The 21,178-nt window shown below is 39.6% G+C and overlaps 4 protein-coding genes across 4 annotated transcripts; all 4 read left to right on the forward strand.

Moving 5' to 3' along the window:
* Positions 1–2,089: 2,089 nt before the first annotated feature.
* LOC133734039 (F-box/kelch-repeat protein At3g06240-like) lies at positions 2,090–4,428 on the forward strand. Its single transcript, XM_062161699.1, has 2 exons — positions 2,090–3,899; positions 4,145–4,428. Exon 1 carries the CDS (start codon positions 2,730–2,732, stop codon positions 3,597–3,599), a length of 870 nt encoding a protein of 289 aa, XP_062017683.1. The 5' UTR covers positions 2,090–2,729; the 3' UTR covers positions 3,600–3,899; positions 4,145–4,428.
* Positions 4,429–5,159: 731 nt separating this feature from the next.
* On the forward strand, positions 5,160–6,269 carry LOC133730231 (F-box/kelch-repeat protein At3g06240-like). Its single transcript, XM_062157858.1, has one exon. The coding sequence runs from the start codon at positions 5,160–5,162 to the stop codon at positions 6,267–6,269; it is 1,110 nt and encodes a 369-aa protein (XP_062013842.1).
* Positions 6,270–8,200: 1,931 nt separating this feature from the next.
* Positions 8,201–9,581, forward strand: LOC133734582 (uncharacterized). Its single transcript, XM_062162203.1, has 2 exons — positions 8,201–8,719; positions 9,145–9,581. Exons 1-2 carry the CDS (start codon positions 8,388–8,390, stop codon positions 9,272–9,274), a joined length of 462 nt encoding a protein of 153 aa, XP_062018187.1. The 5' UTR covers positions 8,201–8,387; the 3' UTR covers positions 9,275–9,581.
* A 1,694-nt stretch (positions 9,582–11,275) lies between these two features.
* On the forward strand, positions 11,276–11,749 carry LOC133730232 (uncharacterized). Its single transcript, XM_062157859.1, has one exon. It carries the CDS (start codon positions 11,276–11,278, stop codon positions 11,747–11,749), a length of 474 nt encoding a protein of 157 aa, XP_062013843.1.
* Positions 11,750–21,178: the final 9,429 nt, after the last annotated feature.

Below are 21,178 nucleotides of genomic sequence, written 5' to 3' on the forward strand. Positions count from 1 at the left end.
GTATCCAGAAGCATACCCACTTGACCATCGTGTACTCTTTTTGTCCTTCGTCCAGGGTTATTTTGTCCCACAGGGTTTTGTTACCTGGCAAGGTTTTTACGAGGCACATCTTTAACATGGTCACCTCACTTAAACTACATCCTGAAGATGTTTTGATTCAACATATATGCTTTTGCTCATCTTTTTCCTTCGACCACGGGTTTTTCCCACTGGGTTTACCGGGCAAGGTTTTGTTGCAGCAACTCTATTGCATCCCTCTCGTAGACATATTACCTACTTATGATGCTGATAAGAAGACTCCACTTATCTCCGAAACTGTGATATTACTACTCCACACTCATGCGCGTTGTGCTCTTTTTCTCCTTCGACCAATGTTGTTTTTTCCCACAGGGTTTTATTACTTGGCAAGGTTTTTAACGAGGCAACTTCGAAGCGCACAGCCTAGACAATACTATTGACATGAAATATCCAAGGGGGAGTGTTGTAGTATATATGACTCATCATGTTGTATATATGAGTCATAGTATAAATGTCTATATCATGTATACAATAGGTACTTGAGTGTATAATGTAGGTATAGAGACTTGTGTGTCAAGCTTTATGCCAAAGGGCAACAAGCATGGCAATTATCATCATCACAGCCACCATGTGGAGCTGCAGCTGTAAATCAAGTTGATATCAAGCTTGAGTTTATCTTTGAGCTTTCACACTACAAATGTACTCCTATAAATACACTCCTTTGGGAGATGAATAATACACATGAATCCTCATTCACTCAGAAACATTACTCTCTCTATCTCTCTGTTAATTTACGTTTTTCCTTAAACAAAAACATCTGATTGGATTATTGTTGTGATCTCCGTCTGTTTATAGCTTTTGCAGAAGTCTTAATACTTTCTTGGCTGCATTGGTTGCAGCAGTTTTTTCTGTTTTGTTTAATTCCTTCCAGAAATCATGTCAATGTCGAAGATGGAAAATGAGAGCTTTGATCTACATGAAGATGTTATAGTGAAGATTCTTTGTCGGTTGCCGGTCAAGTCCTTGATCCGGTTCATTTGTGTGTCGAAACGGTGGCGTTCTATTATCATTTCTAATCCTCAAATTGGCAAGTCTCACCTTCAACTAGCATCACAGCAGGGCACCCTCTGTCAAAAAGTCCTCATGCATCTCCACCTACCCTACAGATAAAACCGTAGAAGGTCGAATTCCCGATCGTTTGGAAGATAACATGCCTTGGTTGCCCTCTCGATTTCAATCCTTAGAAGGTTATTCTTCAGTCAATGATTTACCAGATGAGTTCAAATCAGGCACTTGGTGGGAACCTAGTTTCGTTACAGAAGGCGGTACAGTTTTGATCAAACTGCTTGGCCATAAACGTAGTTTTATTACAGAAGACGGTACATATATGATCAAACTGCCTGGCAAGAAGGATTTGGTCTGGATTGAATGCCATCAAGAAGAGAATCCATTCTGCAGAGCCCACCATAGACTTGAGGAGGTGCCTGAGTGTACGATATTTGACGCAACTGTATATGATGAAACTTTAGTTTCAGTACCTGAATGATTATGGCCTGAGGACTGAAGGCCTTAAAATCTAAGAAGCAGAACGAAACTGGAGAGGGATTGCCATTGTCTGCATTTAAATGATGGCTAGTTTTTTACTTCAACTATATAATATGGATTCTACATCTTTGATGTTTAATTGTTTCTGTGTTTTTTGTGTGTTTATTTGAAATTGAGTAGCTGAAATTGTCAAGTATGAAGCACTATTATTACTGTTATTGGTTGTTTATGGCTGCTCTAGTAGCCGTATGATACTTCTTGCTTATAATACATGTGAACCTTTTGATATATTCTCTTATCTTCCAAATGAGAAGGAAGCAATGAAAGAAAAACTATATTTAATACTATAAATTTTATGAGCGTCAAGTGCATCGAGTTCGGGTTCATGTGCATCGAGGCAGCTGGCTAACCCAAGCGCAACAGTAACACCCTCTGGGGTCGAAGCCCAAGCCCAAGCCCAAGATCCCTTTATATTATTTATCTCCATTCTCTTCACCTCCATTTCCATTGCAGAGCTATTAGAATCTCAGATCCAGATTTTGGGCTCTGATCAAATAACAACTCTCACACGTCTGAGCTCTGTTGGTAAGTTTCTCTTTACTCATTTGTTTGAGATTGTGTAGAAATTTTGTTACTTTTGGTCTGATAGATAAATCCACACTCCAATCGGTTCAAATAATTCTTGCCCTGCAAATCATTGTCAAACCAAACTAGGGAGGGTAGTGTTTCTTAGTTCAGTTATTTGTGCTTTTGGGTCTAAGTCAAGAAGTTGGAAAACCTAGTTGGAGCACTGACAGTAGTCTCTACAAGACAATGTCGAGCTGCGTCGATCTCCCTGAAGATATTATAGTCAAGATTCTGTGTCGTTTGCCAGTCAAGTCTTTGATCCGGTTCACTTGTGTGTCGAAAAGGTGGCGTTCTGTTGTCATTTCTGATCCTCAGTTTGGAAAATCCCACTACCAACTTGCTTCTCAGCAGAGAACCCTCCGTAGAAAAGTTCTCCTCACCTCCTACCCTACAGTCAGAGAGCCAGGTCCGACGCCCAATGCTGGATTGCTGGTTATGATTACAGTGCGGATTTACCCCCTCGATTTCAATCCTTAGAGGATAAGTTTTCAGTCAAAAATTTCACATTCCCATCCGAGGAGAATGGTGATATAGAAGAAATGGGCTCCTGCAATGGTTTGGTACTTGTAGGCAAACGTTGTGTTGGTGGCTACGAAAACTTGTCTATCTGGAACCCATCGACTGGATTCTTCCGCAAGATACCTAGTCCAAGTTTCCAGGTGAAGTCAATACAATCAACCGATGAAGAGTACCTGTACTTTGTAAATTATGGTTTTGGTCATGAGATAGCCAGTGACGACTACAAACTTGTTTTCATATTATGTGCCCTCGGTCATCTGGTGGAAGTCCATACCTTCTCTCTGAGAGCCAACATTTGGAAAGCTATTACAGATCCTCACTTGTCAAGGGCGGGCTGGGACAGTGGACGGGGGACTTTTTCAAATGGAGCAATTCACAGGGTCATTCACTGCAGAATTGAGAGTTCTGACCCAGTTATCTATGCGTTTGACTTGGCAGAGGAGGAGTTTCGGCAAGTGCCATTGCCGCCTGTTTTGTGGCAAAATGACGAAGACAGGAATCCGACCCAGATAACTACTTTGGTTCATTTAGGAGGATACCTTTGCATATGGTCTCGGAAGCTCTTTCATTCCGGGAAAGGTGAAGTTTGGGCGATGACAGAGTATGGGGTGCCTGAATCTTGGGTTAAACTCTTTAATTTTAGACTACGAGATTTACCAGATATCTTTGCTTCATTATACAGTACATGGGATCTGTGTTTCATTACAGAAAGCGGTACAGTGGTGATTAGACGGCGTAAGGAGTTGTTATGGTTTGAATGCCATAATGAAGAGAATCCGATCTGCAGCCGACGGTATAGGCTTGAGGAGGTACACCCTGAGGTGCCCGGGTGTTCATTTCATTTTCATGCAACCGCATATGATGAAACGTTACTTTCTGTAGCTGAATGATTATAGTGAAGAGGGGCTATTCGCATTTAACGCATGTTGGTTTATATGTTGTAACTACTGTAATTTGGATTCTCCGCCTTTGATGTTTATTGACTTCATTTTATTCCGGTGTGTTTATTTGTAAATGAGGAGCAGAAACTATGAAGTATATGTATCCCGGGTGTATGTCTTTGATCGACACTACTAAATGATGAAACTTTGCTTTTGGTGAGGCGGTGCCTGAATGATTATGGTGAATCATGGGGACTCAGGGACCTAAAAATCAACAGGCAGAAATGAAGTGGACTTCTATGTTCATTCGTAAGTTATAACTATTCTAATTTGGATTCTCCATGTGTGTTTCGATGTTTAGTCAAGTACCAAAGGCTTCTAGTTCTTTGTGCTGTTTTTGTAATATGGTAGAACCATGTAGTATGAACTATGAAGCATATGAAGATTATTCGGAATGCTTCATGAACCCACTTCCCTGATTCAATCATTCAATGAAATTATTTTCATGACAAGCAAGTCAGTTATTCATTCTTATGTAATCACTCATGCCCCAGGCTTGAGATTGAAGTTGATTGGTTGATCACATGATCCTCCACAATGGCCATGAAGACTGGCCCTGCCACTGCCAGCATCACTAGTTCAAATGGAAACTTGAAACACCACCACCGCTGGCTTGTGTATGGAGGCAGCAATCACGGCATATACGACTACTATCACTGAAACAGGTGATAAAACAATCGCTAGCTAGACCTGAGTAATGGTGGACAGAGTGTCTCCCACAGCTCTAGAATGTGGACTTTGAAAATAGAAAGTATACAAAGAAACTTTGAGAAGGAATGGGGGATACAAACTTTGCTGTGTATAAATGCAATATGAAGAACGTTATTTTTTATTCTTTTCATAACAAGATATATCCTTTTTTTTGTTTTTTTATTCAGTGAAATTATTTTCATAAGAAGAATGTTATTTTTTCTTTCTTAACTATGATCATTCATTATCTTACCGCTTTACCATTTTACTGTTTCTTCATTATGTTCTCAGATGCTGTATAGTAAAAACCTGAACAATAAAAATCCAATCACCAAAAAAAAAAAAAAAAAAAGGAAATGCAGTGTATGATCGAACACGACAGTTCTTTGAGTTCGGGTTCATGTAGTACTGTAGTAGTCTCCGGTGCAAATAGAGGTGGCTGGCTAACCCAAACCCAACCGAAACAGCCTCTGGGGTCGAGGCCCAAGCCCAAACCCAAGATCCATTTATATATTACATCTGTCTCCACTTTCCTCTACTTCTCTTGACCTCCATTTCCATTGCAGAGCTTTTAGAACCTCAGATTCAGATTTTGGGCACTTGATCCCTTGGCACACATCTGAGCTCTCTGTGGGTAGCGTTTGTTAGTCCAGTTATTTGTCTTTGTGGGTCTAGTTGGAGCACTGAAGATAGTAATCTCTACAAGTCAATGTCGAGCTGCGTCGTGGATCTCCCTGAAGATATTGTAGTCAAGATTCTGTGCCGTTTGCCGGTCAGTCCTTGATCCGGTTCACTTGTGTCTCGAAACATTGGCGTTCTATGATCATTTCTGATCCTAAATTTGGAAAATCTCACCTCCAACTAGCTTCACAGCTGAGAACCCTCCGTAGAAAAGTCCTCGTCACCTCCTACCCTAAACTCAGAGATCCAGGTCCAATTTCCTATTCTCGTTTCGGTAGCTTTTCGAAGCTACCCCCTCGTTTTCAATCGTTAGAGGATGACTTTTCAGTTAAAAATTTCACCATCCCATGTGAGAAGAGTAAGGATATAAGAGTAATGGCCTCCTGCAACGGTTTGGTACTTCTAGGCGAAAGCGATAATTGTATTGATTACAAAAACTTGTCTATCTGGAACCTGTCGACTGGATTCTTCCGCAACCTACCTGGTCCAAGTTTCCTGGCGACGTCAAGACAATCATCCAATGATGAGTACCTGTTCTTTGTATATTATGGTTTTGGTCATGTGTCCGCCAGTGACGACTACAAACTTGTTTTCATAAAACCTGCCCTTGATGTTCTACCGGAAGTCCATGTCTTCTCTCTGAGAGCCAACATTTGGAAAGTTATTACAACTCCCTACTCGTCATGGCCGAACTGGGGTTGTGGACAGGGGACGCTTTTGAATGGAGCAATTCACTGGGTCATTCGCCGTAGAAATGAGAATTGGGACCAAGTTATATATGCGTTTGATTTGGCAGAGGAGCGGTTTCGGCAAGTGCCATTGCCGCCTGTTTTGTGGGAAAATGAAGATGACAGGAATCCGACTGAGATAAAAACTCTCGTTCATTTAGGAGGATCCCTTTGCATCTTGTCTCGGGAGCTTTTTCATCGCAGGAACGGTGAGGTTTGGGCTATGACACGGTATGGGGTGCCTGAATCTTGGGTGAAACTCTTTCAATTTAATGTTCACGATCTCCCAGATGTCTTTTCTAGATCATACAGTAGATGGGATATGTGTTTCATTACAGAAAGCGATACAATGGTGTTAATACTGAATAAGGAGTTGTTTTGGATTGAATGCCGTAATGAAGAGAAGCCGATCTGCAGCGGACGGTATAGGGTGGAGGAGGTGCAACCTGAGGTGCCCGAGTGTTCGTTTTATGTTGTCGCGGCCGTATATGATGAAACTCTAGTTTCTGTAACTGAATGATTATAGTGAATCATTGGGGCCTGAAAAACTAAGAAGCAGAAGTGGAGAGGGAATTGCTATCTGCATTCAAATGCTGCTTGGTTTATGTTATAACTATTGTAATTTGAATTTTCCACCTTTGATGTTAGTTAACTTAATCCTTGTGTGTTTATTTGTAATTATGCGGAAACTATGAGTATGATTTTATGGTTAGAGTAACTTTGTGTGTTGCTCTACTTTTCTGATGCTTAGTAAGCACAATATTAGAAGCGGTAATAAGAACATGGAGCCTCAACAATTCCTTTGTTTCTTCCTTTCAAATAAGAACATCAGCTACGAGCCTACGATCTGATCAGCATATTGTAATTTTACCGACTATGAGTGGCCCTATGTTACGGTCAAAAGTCTCACTGCTGCTTTGTTAGCTGTGTATTAATAAGAATTTGAGGCTATTGAAGTAGTTAAGGTTTCTGGATCATGTCTAGCTGAGTAAGAAAACAATAACAAAACTATGAGCTCATGTGAATATATTATCAAGGGTCTACTTACTGCTACTTGTATATAGGAAGCTGAGGATATATATGCAAGCTCGTTCTGTTTATCAGGAAAACCAGGGATGCAGCAGTGACTGCAATAATCACTACACCAATTTCGGAATCAGACAACACATATCAGACGACATCAAACATTTTAACTGTCGTTTGAATTAATCAGACGACAGCAAGAAATATTCTGTCGTCTAAGTTTTCGAATCCAACAATAGTTTTTTTTTTGCTCTTGTGCAATAGCATTTCAGACAATGGTTGATTTTTTTGATGTTGTCTGAATGAATTAATTCAGACAACAGTTATTATGTGATGTTGTCCAAGGTTGATTAACACAATGGTGGATAAAAGATGTTGTCTGATTGTTTTTAATCACACAACAGTTATTACTTCTCTGTTGTGCAATTACTCTTAATACAATGGTTGAAAAATATGTCGTCTGATTGTTTTGATTCACACAACAGTTTTTTAGTTGTCTATTGTGTGACTTTGTTTCAGACAATGTACTGAAATTGATGTTGTCTGAGTTTTAGGGTTCAATAGTTTGCTCAGCCCGCCTAATTTTGTGGTCGAAAGTTAAACTTCCCACTTTTTCTTTCCACACATATTCGCACTGCAATTTTGCTCGGCCCGCCTCTATTTTTCAGTTGACCTCTCTCTCTCTCTCTCGCTGTGCATCTCTTCCCACCGAGACCCTCTCATCCTCTCAGCAACGTCGTCGCCGTCGTCTCTCCCCAAACCCCCAACCCCCAACCTAGCTTCTGTCCCTAGACGCCTCCGACCCCCTTCACGATAAAGGTTCTCTCTCTTTCTCTCTCTTCGGCACGGCTGCACGGGCCCTCTATTCTCAGTCGCCGGTGACATTGTTGATTTGCTACCTCGCTGGTAAGTCGAATTTCTGGGTTTTAGACTTTTAGTTGATTTGATGCCTCTCTCATGAATCATGATTCTCACAATCTCACAATTTCTGGGTTTTACACTTTTCAGTCGAAGGCTCGAACTCTTCACTCTTGGTTTGCTCTCTTCGACTCTTCCTCAAGTTGTGATTCTGTGAAGCTCGGTGACTCAAGCTTGGAGAAATTTGTGTTCGATTTCTGGGTTCAAGTTCGGTGATTCTTCAAGCTCAATTTTTGGGTTCGAATTTCTTGAATCTCTTGTTAAGTTGCTAGGTTCGATTAAGTTTCTCATTCTTAAGTTTTTGATTTTGGGCTGTGGTGTTTCTGGGTTCGATTAAGTTGCTGGGTTTGAGCTGTTTTGGACGACTTTGCTTACTGTATCTGTTTTGAAATATCAATATTTGGCCTCTGTATCTATTTTGGATGGGAATTGAATCAATTGATTAATTAATAATTGAATTGCATTTGTTTTGGCCTCTGTGAATGAGAATTAAATCGATTGATTGATTGAATTGCATATTTGCATATGTTTTGGCCTCTGTTAATGGGAATTGAATCGATTGATTAATTGAATTGCATTTGCATCTGTTTTGGCCTCTGTGAATGGTTGTTGAATGTTGAATACTGTTTTTGTTTATATAATTACATGATTTCTTCTGGTCAGCCAGTCAATGAGTACATTGACGCAGCTGTGAGACATGTTCTCCTTAGGCAGGGTGTTCATTAAGGTCAAGATCATGCTTGACTGGGATCCCAATGGCAAGCAAGGACCCATGACTCCTCTACCTGATCTTGTTACAATCCACCAACCAAAGGATGATGAATTGATCAGTTTGTCAGGCGGGCACCAGAAATTGAAGCAGCACCTATTTTGGTCCCAACTGATGTTGTTCTTTTCATGTTTCCAGGAGGATGCTGTGAAACAACTACAAAGTCTGCAGAAAGAAATTCAGGATTCAATGAATGAGCTTGAGGAGATGAGACCTCTGTATGAGAATCAAGTCATGAGGGAAAAGGAGATGACAAAGGGGTATGTCTATAGATATTTATTATCAGAAAGTTATATCAGCTTGTTATTCTTTTGCTTCATCCCTTTGAAAATATATAATCTTATATATTTTGTTTATAATATGTCATGTCATCTCCATACCATTCATGTGCAGGCTACAAAATTAATTTGTTCATCTAGTCTCCCTGTATTAGACAAATACCATGTTAATTTGCACACTAATCCAGTTGTCTACCTTCTGCGCTATCCCTATAGTTGCTAAATTTGGTGCAATTATAGGAAAATAATTAAGTTGCCCTTGTAATGAATTAGTGTTCATTACATGGGAAACTTAAATCTTACATGGCTGCCTCTCCTCATTTCTGTTTTACTCGAACACTTTATTTAATCAGTTTTTAGTACTCTGTGCACCTGTTTTATATGATTGAACTATGGCTTTGTAACAGTTATGTGTTATCTACACATGCTCTATCAAGTCCATTCCAACGTCACTCTATTTGGTGCAATACAATTACAAAAGAGAAGGCAGGCTTGAATGAATCGCAGTGGATAGTAAGTAGAGGGGTGAGTGAGTGAGGCAATGAGACTCGTTGGTTCTTTTTGGTCTCGTCAGACTCTTTGGTTGATAGCCAGCCAACCAAACCGTGCATCCCCAGTTTCCCAGTTCTTGTGGAATTCTCAGTGAGGTAATGTTCCTTTGCAGATTCTTATTTATCATTCTACTGAATGTGCGATAATCAGGGCTGTGGCATGGGAGGATTCTCAACTATCATACCCAATGGGGATATCACCACTAATTGCACTGGTTGAACTTCTCGGAAGAGATTTTTGGAAATATACACATGCTTGTAATGTACGTTGGAAAATTAATGTTTGTAGTTGATATACTTTCAGCACATATCTGGAACTGAATACTAGCAGTTAGATTTCGTTGATGCTTGTGGTTTTTTTTTTTTTTGTGAACAAATGATGCTTGTGGTTTTAGTTTGTTCAAAATAAGGCCTCATTTTAATGATTTTATAACACACATGGTCCCTTGGATGATTTGGGTTTAGTTTTAGCCAACAAATCACAGCATCATTACAGAACTATCATCATTACAAAGTTGTACTACTATTGATGTTATTTAAAAAAATAATAATAATAATGTAATTTATTCTGAGATTTGCAAAAGTGGTGCTAGGTGCTGGTATTTTTTCTCACAATTGGTTCTCTCTGGAATATAGAATAATGGAGCACGAGAAGCAGCTTAGCATACTTTATCAAAAACAAGGTCGTGCGACCCAGTTTCCAAGCAAAGCTGCTCGTGACAAATGGCTTCAAAAGGAAATTGATGTTCTTGAACGAGTTCTTTCTTCAAATAATTGATCATCACAAAATGCCTAACAAAAACTGTTGTATGAGCCATCTAACTATAATACTATAAGGACTAAAAGAATGAGAAAGTCATTGTCCAGCAAAACAACAAACAACAGTTTTTTGGAGAAATCTATAGTATCAGTAATGGATGGACAATGAGATTTGCAAGTACATATTGTCTGACAAAGCCTTCAGACAACAGCAAGCATATAAGCCTCTGTTGTCTGGCACACCCTTCAGACAACAGCAAGCATATAAGCCCCTGTTGTCTGGCACAACATTCAGACAACAGTAAGTATATAAGCCGCTGTTGTTTTTCTTGGTGTTCAGACAACAAACAGCATAGTAGTCGCTGTTGTAGTAAACTTTATCAGACGACAGTTTTTTGGTATTGTCTGATCCATGTATCAGACGGCATTGAGATAGACAACAGCAAAGTATATAATCAGACGACAGTGAAAAACTGTCGTCTGATTGAAAAATTGGTGTAGTGATTGGTACCTCCATTGGCATGATTGTCTCTATTCCTCTGTTAAATTCTGCTTTGTGTAAATCGAAGCACGAGCATCCATTTCCGGAAACCGGTTATTCTCGTGATGTTCATATGAAAAACTGGATTCTTCATTCCCTTGTTAGGGTTTGTTTGCTTGTCATTTAAGTTAGTTGTATTAAATGCTGTTAATAAGGCCCTAGTTATTAGGGTTGATTAGTTAGGGTATGAAACATTCCTACTTAGTCCTCCACGTTTTAGGTTTGTGCAAACATGGTTCCATTACTTTGGTTTCAGTCTCGTTGTAAAGGCTATATATGCCTATGTTTATCAATAAGGAATATGAAGTGAGGTATTCTCCCAGACTGTGTTCTCTTGAGAGTCTTGGTATCCAACAAAACTGGTATCAGAGCTCCTATCGGGGCCTGATTGTGTGTGTGAGAGAGATACAGTTGAAAGGAGAAAGATAGAGTGAGAAAGAGATACAGATTGAGTGAAGGAAAGTACAGAGAGAAGAGAGATTAGGGCATGGCGACAGAGAACAGTGTATTTGTTCAACCAACCATACCTAAGTTCGATGGTTTTTATGATCATTGGGCTATGTTAATGGAGAATCTTCTTCGTTCAAAGAATTACTGGTCTCTCTGGTGGAAGATGGAATCCCTGCAGAGGCAGCGACTGGAGTCATTGAGACTGAGGCTCAACGAAAGAGTAGAGAAGATGCAAAGATGAAGGATTTGAAGGTCAAAAATTACCTATTTCAGGCTATTGACCGCACTATTATGGAGACCATCTTGGATAAGGAGACTGCAAAAGGGATCTGGGACTCCATGAAGCAGAAATACCAGGGATCAACGAAGGTCAAAAGGGCGCAATTGCAAGCACTCAGAAGAGAGTTTGAGATTCTGGGAATGAAGGAGGGTGAAAAGGTGAATGAGTACTTTTCTCGTACACTCACCATTGCCAACAAAATGAAGGCACATGGTGAGAGAATGGAGCAATTGGTCATCATTGAGAAGATATTGAGGTCGATGACTTCCAAGTATGATTATGTCGTGTGCTCTATTGAGGAATCTAACAACCTCACAACCATGACAATAGACGAGCTGCAAAGAAGTCTCTTGGTGCATGAACAACGCATGATTGGACATAGCAGTGGCAGTGGAGAAGAACAGGTGTTGAAGGTGGCTCTTGAAGATTAAGTTGCAGAGAGAAACAACAACAGTTTTGTTGTCAGAGGTAGAGGTCGTGGAGGTATCTGTGGACGTGGTAGAGGCAGAGGAAGGCTAGGGTTCAACAAGGCTTTAATTGAGTGCTATAAGTGCCATAAACTAGGGCATTTTCAATATGAGTGCCCTAGTTGGGAGAAGGGCGTGAACTATGCAGAACTTGACGAGGAAGAAGAGCTATTGTTGATGGCTTATGTGGAAGAGAATAACTCAAAGCGTGAGGATGTGTGGTTCCTAGACAGTGGATGCAGCAATCACATGACAGGCAACAAGAAATGGTTCTTCAAACTTGATAAGGGATTTCAGCACTCAGTAAAGCTTGGCAATGATATAAGGATGGCTGTGCAAGGAAAGGGAAGTATCAAGCTTGAGGTTCAAGGAAGAACACAGATAATAAGTGATGTGTTCTACGTTCCTGAATTACAGAATAACTTGTTAAGTATTGGCCAATTGCAAGAAAGGGCTGTGTCTATTTTGATTCAAAATGGGGAATGTAGGGTTTATCATCCAGTGAAGGGGTTAATAATGCAAACTCCAATGACTGCAAATAGAATGTTCATCATTCTTGCTGCAGTTATGTTACCAAACTCCCTAAACTGTCTACAAGCAACCTCACAGGATCTTGCACATTTATGGCATCGAAGATATGGACACTTAAGTTACAAAGGGCTGAGGACTTTACAGTATGGGAAAATGGTGAAAGGGTTACCCCAATTTCAAGCTTCTGCAAGAATGTGTGTTGATTGTATGGTTGGAAAGCAAAGCAGAGAGTCTATGTCGAAAAGGAGTATGTGGAGAGCGTCACAACCCGTAGAGCTGGTGCATGCTGACTTGTGTGGACCTATATCACCCACATCAAGTAGTAACAAAAGGTACCTCCTCAGTTTCATTGATGATTTTAGTCGAAAAGTGTGGATTTATTTCTTAACTGAGAAGTCAGAGACCTTTGCCATGTTCAAATGCTTCAAGAAGCTTGTAGAAAAAGAAACCGGCTCTTTTGTGTGTTGTTTGAGAACCGATCGAGGAGGGGAGTTCACATCACAAGAGTTTAATGCCTTTTGCAAATCCAGTGGCATCAAGAGGCAACTCACTGCTGCATATACTCCCCAACAAAATGGGGTTGCAGAACGGAGGAATAGAACTATACTGAATCTTGTGAGAAGCATGCTTTCAGAGAAGGGAGTTCCAAAAAGTTTTTTGCCTGAGGCAGTCAACTGGACAGCCTATGTGTTGAATCGAAGTCCTACTGTGGCTGTGGAAGATTCTACACCTGAAGAAATGTGGAGTGGAGTGAAGCCGAGAGTTGATCATTTCAGAGTGTTTGGATGTATAGGCCATGTACACATCCCTAATGCTAAGAGAACCAAGCTCGATGATAAGAGCTGCAAATGTGTGCTCTTAGGGGTTAGCGAGGAGTCTAAAGCCTATCGTCTGTACAATCCCATCACTAAGAAAATTATTGTCAGTAAAGATGTAGTGTTTGAAAAAGATGCATGTTGGGATTGGGGGAGGAGTGCTGAGAAAGTAAAGTCGGATGTGTTGACATGGGAAGAAGAAGAAGAACATCAAAATGAGCAAGGAGAGGCAGAAGGAGAAATTGAAGATGGTGAAGATGTCGTTGAACCTGCTTCTCAAACTCTAGGGCTATCTGGTTCATCCTCTAGCTCATCAAGCAACTCGTTGCAAGAAAGTCCTCAAGTGTTACAAGAAGAGAGAGACAGAAGGCAACCTGTGTGGATGCAAGATTATGTTAGTGGAAGTGGCTTGGGATTACATCTTGGAGAGAGAAAGAAGCATGCGGCTGCATGCAGGATTACGGACACGTTTTGGGTAGATGCAGTTAACCATGTGTGTTACTTGGTTAATCGGTCACCATCAAAAGTCATGGACTTCAAGTGTGCAGAGGAGGTATGGTCTGGAGAACCAGTTGACTACTCTAACTTAAGGGTGTTTGGTAGTAGTGCATATGCTCATATTTCCGACAATGAGCAAACCAAACTCAAGCCAAAGTCACGCAAGTGCATATTTCTCGGTGTTGAGAAAGGAGTAAAGGGCTACAAGTTATGGGATATTGTCAGCAAGAAAAGGGTTCTAAGTAGACATGTCATTTTTGATGAGGAGACAATGCCGTTCAATGAACTCAAGACAAGTGAGGTGAAGAAGACTGATGTTGTAGAGAAAGCAACCAAAGTTCCTCTAACCAAAGGGATCATGGAAGAAACTCCAACTCAGGTGGAGCAAATTGAGCAAGTGGAGCATGATAAAGGGGTTATCGAGGATGAAGTCTTAGAGCAACAACAATAGTCATTAATACAAGCAGGTGGATCAATTAGCACTGCGAACCTACGACTCAGTTCATCAGTCACTTGGGCAGGAGTTCCAAAGAAGCATAGCATTGGACAAGTATGCTCTAAGTTTGAGTCCAGGAGATCCAACCATGTATCAGGAAGCTATAGCAAATGATGTACATGAAAGTTGGATGGGAGCTATGTTAGAACAGATGAAGAAGTCCATACAGAAGGACTTAGTTCAGGAGTCGGTTCCTAAGCCCAAAGAAAGAAATCAGGTTGGCTGTAAGTGGGTTTATAGGAAAAAGGAAGGAATGCATGATAATTAAGGAAGCCATGAGATTCAAAGCTCGGGTATTGGTCAAGGAGTATTCTCAGAAAGTAAAGGTCGATTATGACCAAATCTCACCAGCGGATAGCTGCGTTTATCATCATGTGTTCAAGGATAGTATGGTTAGGGCAAAAGTCTGTTTAGTCCCTGTACTATGTCTCTCTCATCGTTTCAGTCCCTGACATTCCAATTTAATCTGAAAAGTCCCTGAGGTCTCAATTTCCGTCTAATAGATCCTTTCCGCGGGAAATTAGGAATTGGCATTGGGTGAAATGTCCAATATACCCCTCAGTTATTTTTTTTCTTTTTTTTTTCCTTTTTAATTTATTTTTTTCCTTTTTTTCTTTTTCCTTTTTAAAATTTTTTTTCTTTTTTCTTTTTCCTTTTTAATTCATTTTTCCTTTTTTTATTTTTATTTTTTTCCTTTTTCCATTTTAATTTCTTTTTTTTTCTTGTTTCTTTTTTCTTTTTCCTTTTTCATTTTTTTCTTTTCCCTTTTTAATTTCTTTTTCCTTTTTTTTTCTTTTTTTCCTTTTTCCATTTTAATTTTTTTTCTTGTTTCTTTTTTCTTTTTCCTTTTTTATTTCTTTTTTTTCTTTTTCCTTTTATTTTTCTTTTTTTCCTTTTTCCATTTTAATTTCTTTTTAATTTCTTTTTTCCTTTTTTTATTTTTCTTTTTTCCTTTTTAATTTCTTTTTTCTTTTTTTTTTTCTTTTTTCTTTTTCCTTTTTAATGACCATCGTATTCTGTTGCATTAGTAGCGCCACGTCGGCGAACCAATCCAGATCGACCCGAATCCCCAATTCTTGTTCTCCACGCCAGCGGCCATTTTTCTTTTCCATCACTATTCTTCTTCTTCACTTTTGGTTTTTGTCAACTTGGCCATCAAAAACCACCATTTCAACCAAACCCAAAATCCAAATTACCATTTTGAGCAAGACCCAAAAACCTCAGAGTTCGAAAAAATGGTAGTTTTCAGTGAAAAGTTAAAAAATGGTAATTTTCAGTGAAAAGTTTCCAAATTGAGGCTTGATGTGGAGAGAGAAAGTGGGATTTGAGTGGGAGAGAGAGAAGTAGGTTGTGAAAACAAGAGGGGAGTGGTTTAGCGGCGAATTTCCGAGCTGATTGGGAAACAGATGGGTTGTGGAGTTTGATCGGAATGGAATTTGTGGGTTGAGGAAGTAGAAAGTAGGCAAAACGAAAAAGAAAAAAGAACTTAAAAAGGAAAAAAAATTAAAAAGGAACAAGAAAAAAAAAAGAAATAGCAAAAATGAAATTAAAAAGGAAAAAAAGAAATTAAAAAGCAAAAAAGAAATGAAAAAGAAAAAAGAAAAAAGGAAAAAAAGAAATTAAAAAGGAAAAAAAATGAAAAAAAAAAGAAATTAAAAAGGAAAAAAAATGAAAAAAAAAGAAATTAAAAAGGAAAAATGAAAAAAAAAGGAAAAAAGAAATTAAAAAGGAAAAAGAAAAAAATGAAAAAAATAAATTAAAAAGGAAAAAGAAAAAAGAAAAAAAGGAAAAAAAATAAAAATAAAAAAGGAAAAATGAAATTAAAAAGGAAAAAGAAAAAAGAAAAAAAAAGAAATTAAAAAGGAAAAAGAAAAAAAGGAAAAAAAATAAGGGTATTAAAAAGGAAAAAAAAGAAAAAATAAATAACTAAGGGGTGTATTGGACATTTCACCCAATGCCAATTCATAATTTCCCCCGAAAAGGACCTATTAGACGGAAATTGAGACCTCAATGACTTTTCAGATTAAATTGGAATGTCAGGGACTGAAACGATGAGAGAGGCATAGTACAGGGACTAAACAGACTTTAGCCTATGGTTTTACTATTGCTATTTTATTTAGGTGACATGTTAACTACATGTTAGGATATGTCTAGAATTTCAAAGTTTAAGACACATCTAGGGAAGGAATTCGACATAAAGGATCTAGAAGCTGCACAACAGATCCTAGGAGTGAAGATAAGGAGGGACAGAGAAGCGGGAAAAATATGGCTATTATATGAACCCATGTCTACTCCACTAGTAGCACACTTCCAGTTGAGTGTGCAGAGATCATCTACGAAGGAGTTAGATGAGATGATGAATGTGTCTTATGCAAGAGTAGTGGGATGTCTTATGTACGCTAGAATCTGCACAAGACCAGGTTTAGCTCAAGCATTGAGCATTATGTCCAAGTATATGGCGAATCTGGGTAGACGACACTGGCAAGCAGTGAAGTGGATTTTGTATTACTTGGGAGACACCAAGGAGCATGAATCTGTGTTTGAAAGACAACAAGAACAAGCATGCATTGCTGGTCATGAGCGTTCAGATTTGGCAGGAGACTTAGACAAGAGAAGACCTGCAACAAGTAATGTCTTTACTTGTGGTGAAGGTTTAGTGAGTTGTAGAGTAACTAAAGAATCAGCTACGACGTTGTCTACCACTGAAGTAGATTGCATGGCACTAACAGAAGCTTCCGCAGAGGCATTATGGCTTAATGGATTGATGAGTGAGTTTGGAATTCAACAAGAATTTGTGGTGATGATCGAATGGGGTCATCAATTTGACAAGGAATCAAGCGTTTCAAGCAGAGACGAAACATATTGATGTTCGTGGTCATCGCAGCGAAGGTTAGGTCAACTCAAGGAAGATAACAACTGAGAAAGTTCATTCAAGGGAGAATGTCTCAGATTGTTTGACCAGGACCATTGCCATGGAGGAGTTCAAGTGTTACTTGAACCTGCTCAATCTTACAGCATGTTGAGATTGAGGTGGAGCACCTCCTCACTTGAGGTGCATTGAGGCAAATAGACTTTTGCCAAGGTGAAGGTTTCAGGATTACTTCGAGAAGTACAAGATATCCTGGAGGTTGCAGCAATCAGTTTGGTATCAACTCACCAAGGTGGAGATTGTTGTGAATTTGGCTCGTTGATATGCCTAAATTGATTAGGATTCAAGGCAAAACCAGATGGGTAAATGAAGATTAGTGCGCACAGGAATTCTTCTAGTATCCTAATGGGTTTTGGAATAGGAAGAGTTATTCCTATTGATTTAGACATGGAAAGTAAGTTCTATTCTAGTTAGGAATAGGAAAGCTTAGCTCTCTTTCCTTGTTCTAATAGTTTTAGGAATCCTAATGTGACATGTTTGTAACCAGCACCTATAATCTATAAATAGGGCTGCAGGGAGGTCACATAATGTGTCCTTAGATCAGAGAAGAGATCAAAGAGAGGTCTCAGAGAGTTCTCAGTTAACATACAAACACAGGGGCAGGGAGAGCCAAGGGTGATAGAGAGATCTAGCAAAGGGGTTGGGGATTAGCATAAGGATTTCAATAAGTACTTCTAATTAAGTTGTTATTCTCCATAGTGCTAGTGATTCTCAAGAGAGATCACACAGAGGACGTAGGCAAAGTTTTGTCGAACCTCTATAAAATTCTGTGTTGGTGTGCTGTGGTTTGTCTTGCTGTGATATTTTGCATCATCATCCTATTACTGTTGTTTGGCTCCAGTTTTTCTTGAGCTGGTCAACAGTCTCTTTTCTGCGCGGGCGTGCCAGTACCGTTCGGGTGCGGTCGTCGGGGGTGTCCCTTGACCTGACTTCTTTCAAGCGATTGTAGACGAGGAGAGCACCAACCTCGTCGCGGGATTCTTTGTGCCTTGTGGTAAGGACTTTGTTGTAGTTTCTTCTTGTTCACACAATCGATACTCAATATTGTAGATTGAGCAGAGCGACATCACCTAGAAGTGTTGAGATCTTGCTAAAGCGTGACTTTAGCTTGGCTGGGTTGCTAGGGCGTTACCCTTGCTTGGCTGGTTCCGTAACCGTTGTGGTCGCGGTACTACAGTCGGCTCCCGAGGAGACTAGGACCGAAGCACTTTGACAGAGGGTTTGGTGGCACTGAAAGTCGGCTTCCGAGAAGACTAGGACTAGGAGTGTGATCACCGATAAGAGAAAGAGAAGGAGATGAGTTGCTCTTAGAGAGGTTGCTCTAGAGAGAACTTAGATCATCTTAGAGATGTTTTGATGTTGTGAATGAGTGAATTGTTCTATGTTGTAGCCTCTATTTATAGGCTACCAAGCAACACTATTTGGCCTTAAACAACTCATAATGGGTTAGGTTTTAGCACTTAAACATTAATGGAATGTTAGGTTTGAATACTTAAACACTTAATGGAATTTGTTAGGTTTAAGTCATTTTCTGCTCCCTTATCCCTCAATTTTTATCTCCACTAAGAACTCAGATTCAACCTTCGATTTCTTCATATGAAATGATCCACCATGAATGTAGATTATTGTGGTAAAATTTCAGAATTTATTTTCATGTGGTTGGGCCGGAAATGCTGCTGGACCTCTTACAGGTCCAGTTTCCAAGTTTTGCTTCTGCAGAAAATTGGACTGTTTGTTTGAAGGTTTTCCACTCCGAACGAGCTTTGGAACTCTTCATAAGAAATGATCCTTGGGCTGTCTAGAATGGATCTGCAGAGTTTCAGCTCATTTAGAGTTCATTTGGTCAGTCTGCCACCCCTCCTTCCTTGTTTAGCTCGGTTTTTCCTAGCAGAAGTAGGAAAATGTGCTAAAGTTGACTTTTCATTTCCATGCTTCCATCATTTCCTTTTCTTGCAGCTCGCATAATCTTCCATAGTAGGCTTTATTTAGCCTCTAAATAATATATTTCGAACTTGTCGACAATATATAGCTTGAGCCACTGACTTTGGCTCAATTTCTCCAAGACACGCCTTGTCAGGCCAAAATGCTCATTTTGGGTCCAAACAACTGTTTTGCAGTCATAAGTCTATAAAGAGAAACAAGGTTCTGGGTAAAAGGTGCATATTTACTACACACATCTTGACTGAACAACCCTAAAATAATTTTATGTTGTGTTCTTTTGCCATGAAAATATATACTGATTGTTTGGCTCCAAAACTAGTTTGGGTAGCAAACTGTCTCTTTTGAATGCGCGAGCGTGCCAACACCTTGCGGTGTAGTCATCGGGGCGTCCTTGGCCTGTCTTCTTCTCAAACGCTGTGGATGAGGAGAGCACCAACCTCGTCACCAGGTTCTTTTCTATGCCTTTCGGAACAAGACTTCTTGCCTTACGGATAAGAACTTGTGGTGTGATCTCTTGCATCACCGAGTCGATACTTAGTGTTGTAGACTAAGCAGAGCAATCACCGGAAAGTAGGAGAAAACATGGGTTTGCTAAAGCGTGACTTTAGCTTCGCTGGGTGGCGAGGGAGTTACCCTTGTTTCGCTGGTTTCAACTAGGTTGAAGGTAGGTTTGCTCCGGAGAGACTTTGATAATCTGAGAGATTAGTTGATTGAAGAGTTGTGTCTTGTTGTCCCTTGAAACCTAGTATTTATAATTAGGGTTTCGACGGTTCCTTGCCATATAAGGATTATTGATTGAAGATTCCTAATCGGTCTCCGCTACTCGAATCCTATAAGGACTCGTTTTCTTTATGGACTCCGGAATGGGCGAAGCTATGACCCAAACCCAAATAGACTCATTTTTAGGCCACAGGTATCGGCCCGCTATGCTCAATCCCTTTAAGGATAGGGTGGTTCTATTCAGACCTCCCAATTTGCTTTTTGTACCTCCTTTATTTTTGTCCATCAAATTTCCTAATTTATCCTTATTTGTATTTTATATATTTGAATTCCATTTTATCAACCTCCTATTCCCCATTTATATCTTCAGCTCGAGTTGGTTGTCGGGTACCAAGGTTCATTGTAAAGCTTCTGCGATTTGGTCGGCGGCGCAAGCCCAGAAACAAATATGAGCAGGAATTGGTTTGAGTTAATTTTTTTAGTTGCAGAACAAAGCTTGCATGTTGATAATGAGAATAGAAATTATATTTCTTTAATAAAGGATTGTAGAATACTGATTTTCGCTGGCTTTGTTGCTCATCAGATTTATAAACCCATTGGATTGCCTTTGTTATAGTTGCTGAATGAAAGATTAAATATAAATTAATTCATAATTCCATCAGTTTGATAGAGAGAGATGACGGAAAAAACGTATTGGATCTGCAAATAAATAGTGTAAACATATCTCATTGGAACTTCTCTGTTGGGATTGGACATGGATGCAATATTCACTTGTAATTTTTTATTTTTTTGGATATATGAGGGCCAAAATCTTGTATTTTCTATAAGAGGGGTAAAATAGTGATTAAATTTTTAGAAAATTACTCACAAGTGTCATTTTAAAACTTTAATTAGCTATAAAGCCACCTAATGTTTTTTGTACATATAAGGCCATTTGCATATCCAAATTATTTATTTTCTGACAATTTTACCCTCTCACCTAACAAACCCAATTCCATCCGGCTTTACATTACAGACCTATCTCTTTTACAGATCTATCTGTTTTCTTCTTCTCTCTCTGTCTCTCTTTCTCGCCGGAGCCAGAGTCTTATCCCAACCTCTCCTCTTATCTTCTAATGGCGATGACGAGCTTCCCTACGCCGACTTGCCTTACTGCCTTGTGCTCCTCGGCTCTGTCGTCTCCATGTTCCTCGGTGATCGCTGCAATTACAAATTGGAGGTGACTGCAATTGCATCTTGGTGAAATTTATGAACAGAGAAGAGGTGAGACATGTAGTTCTTGCTGCACTCGGATCCTTCACCGGAGATGGGTTTCGAGGATCTCTATGACCGAAACAAAACGTTCCATAGCCTCGAGGTGGTAGTTGAGCTCGGCCTTATGAGCCCTAGCCGAGATTCAAGGTATATTTTCATTTTACGCTTAGCTAATTTACCAATCAGTTAAAGTTAGCTCAAGATTTATA

This window comes from Rosa rugosa, chromosome 2 (genome assembly GCF_958449725.1).
Source record: "Rosa rugosa chromosome 2, drRosRugo1.1, whole genome shotgun sequence".
Taxonomy (NCBI): Eukaryota; Viridiplantae; Streptophyta; class Magnoliopsida; order Rosales; family Rosaceae; genus Rosa; species Rosa rugosa.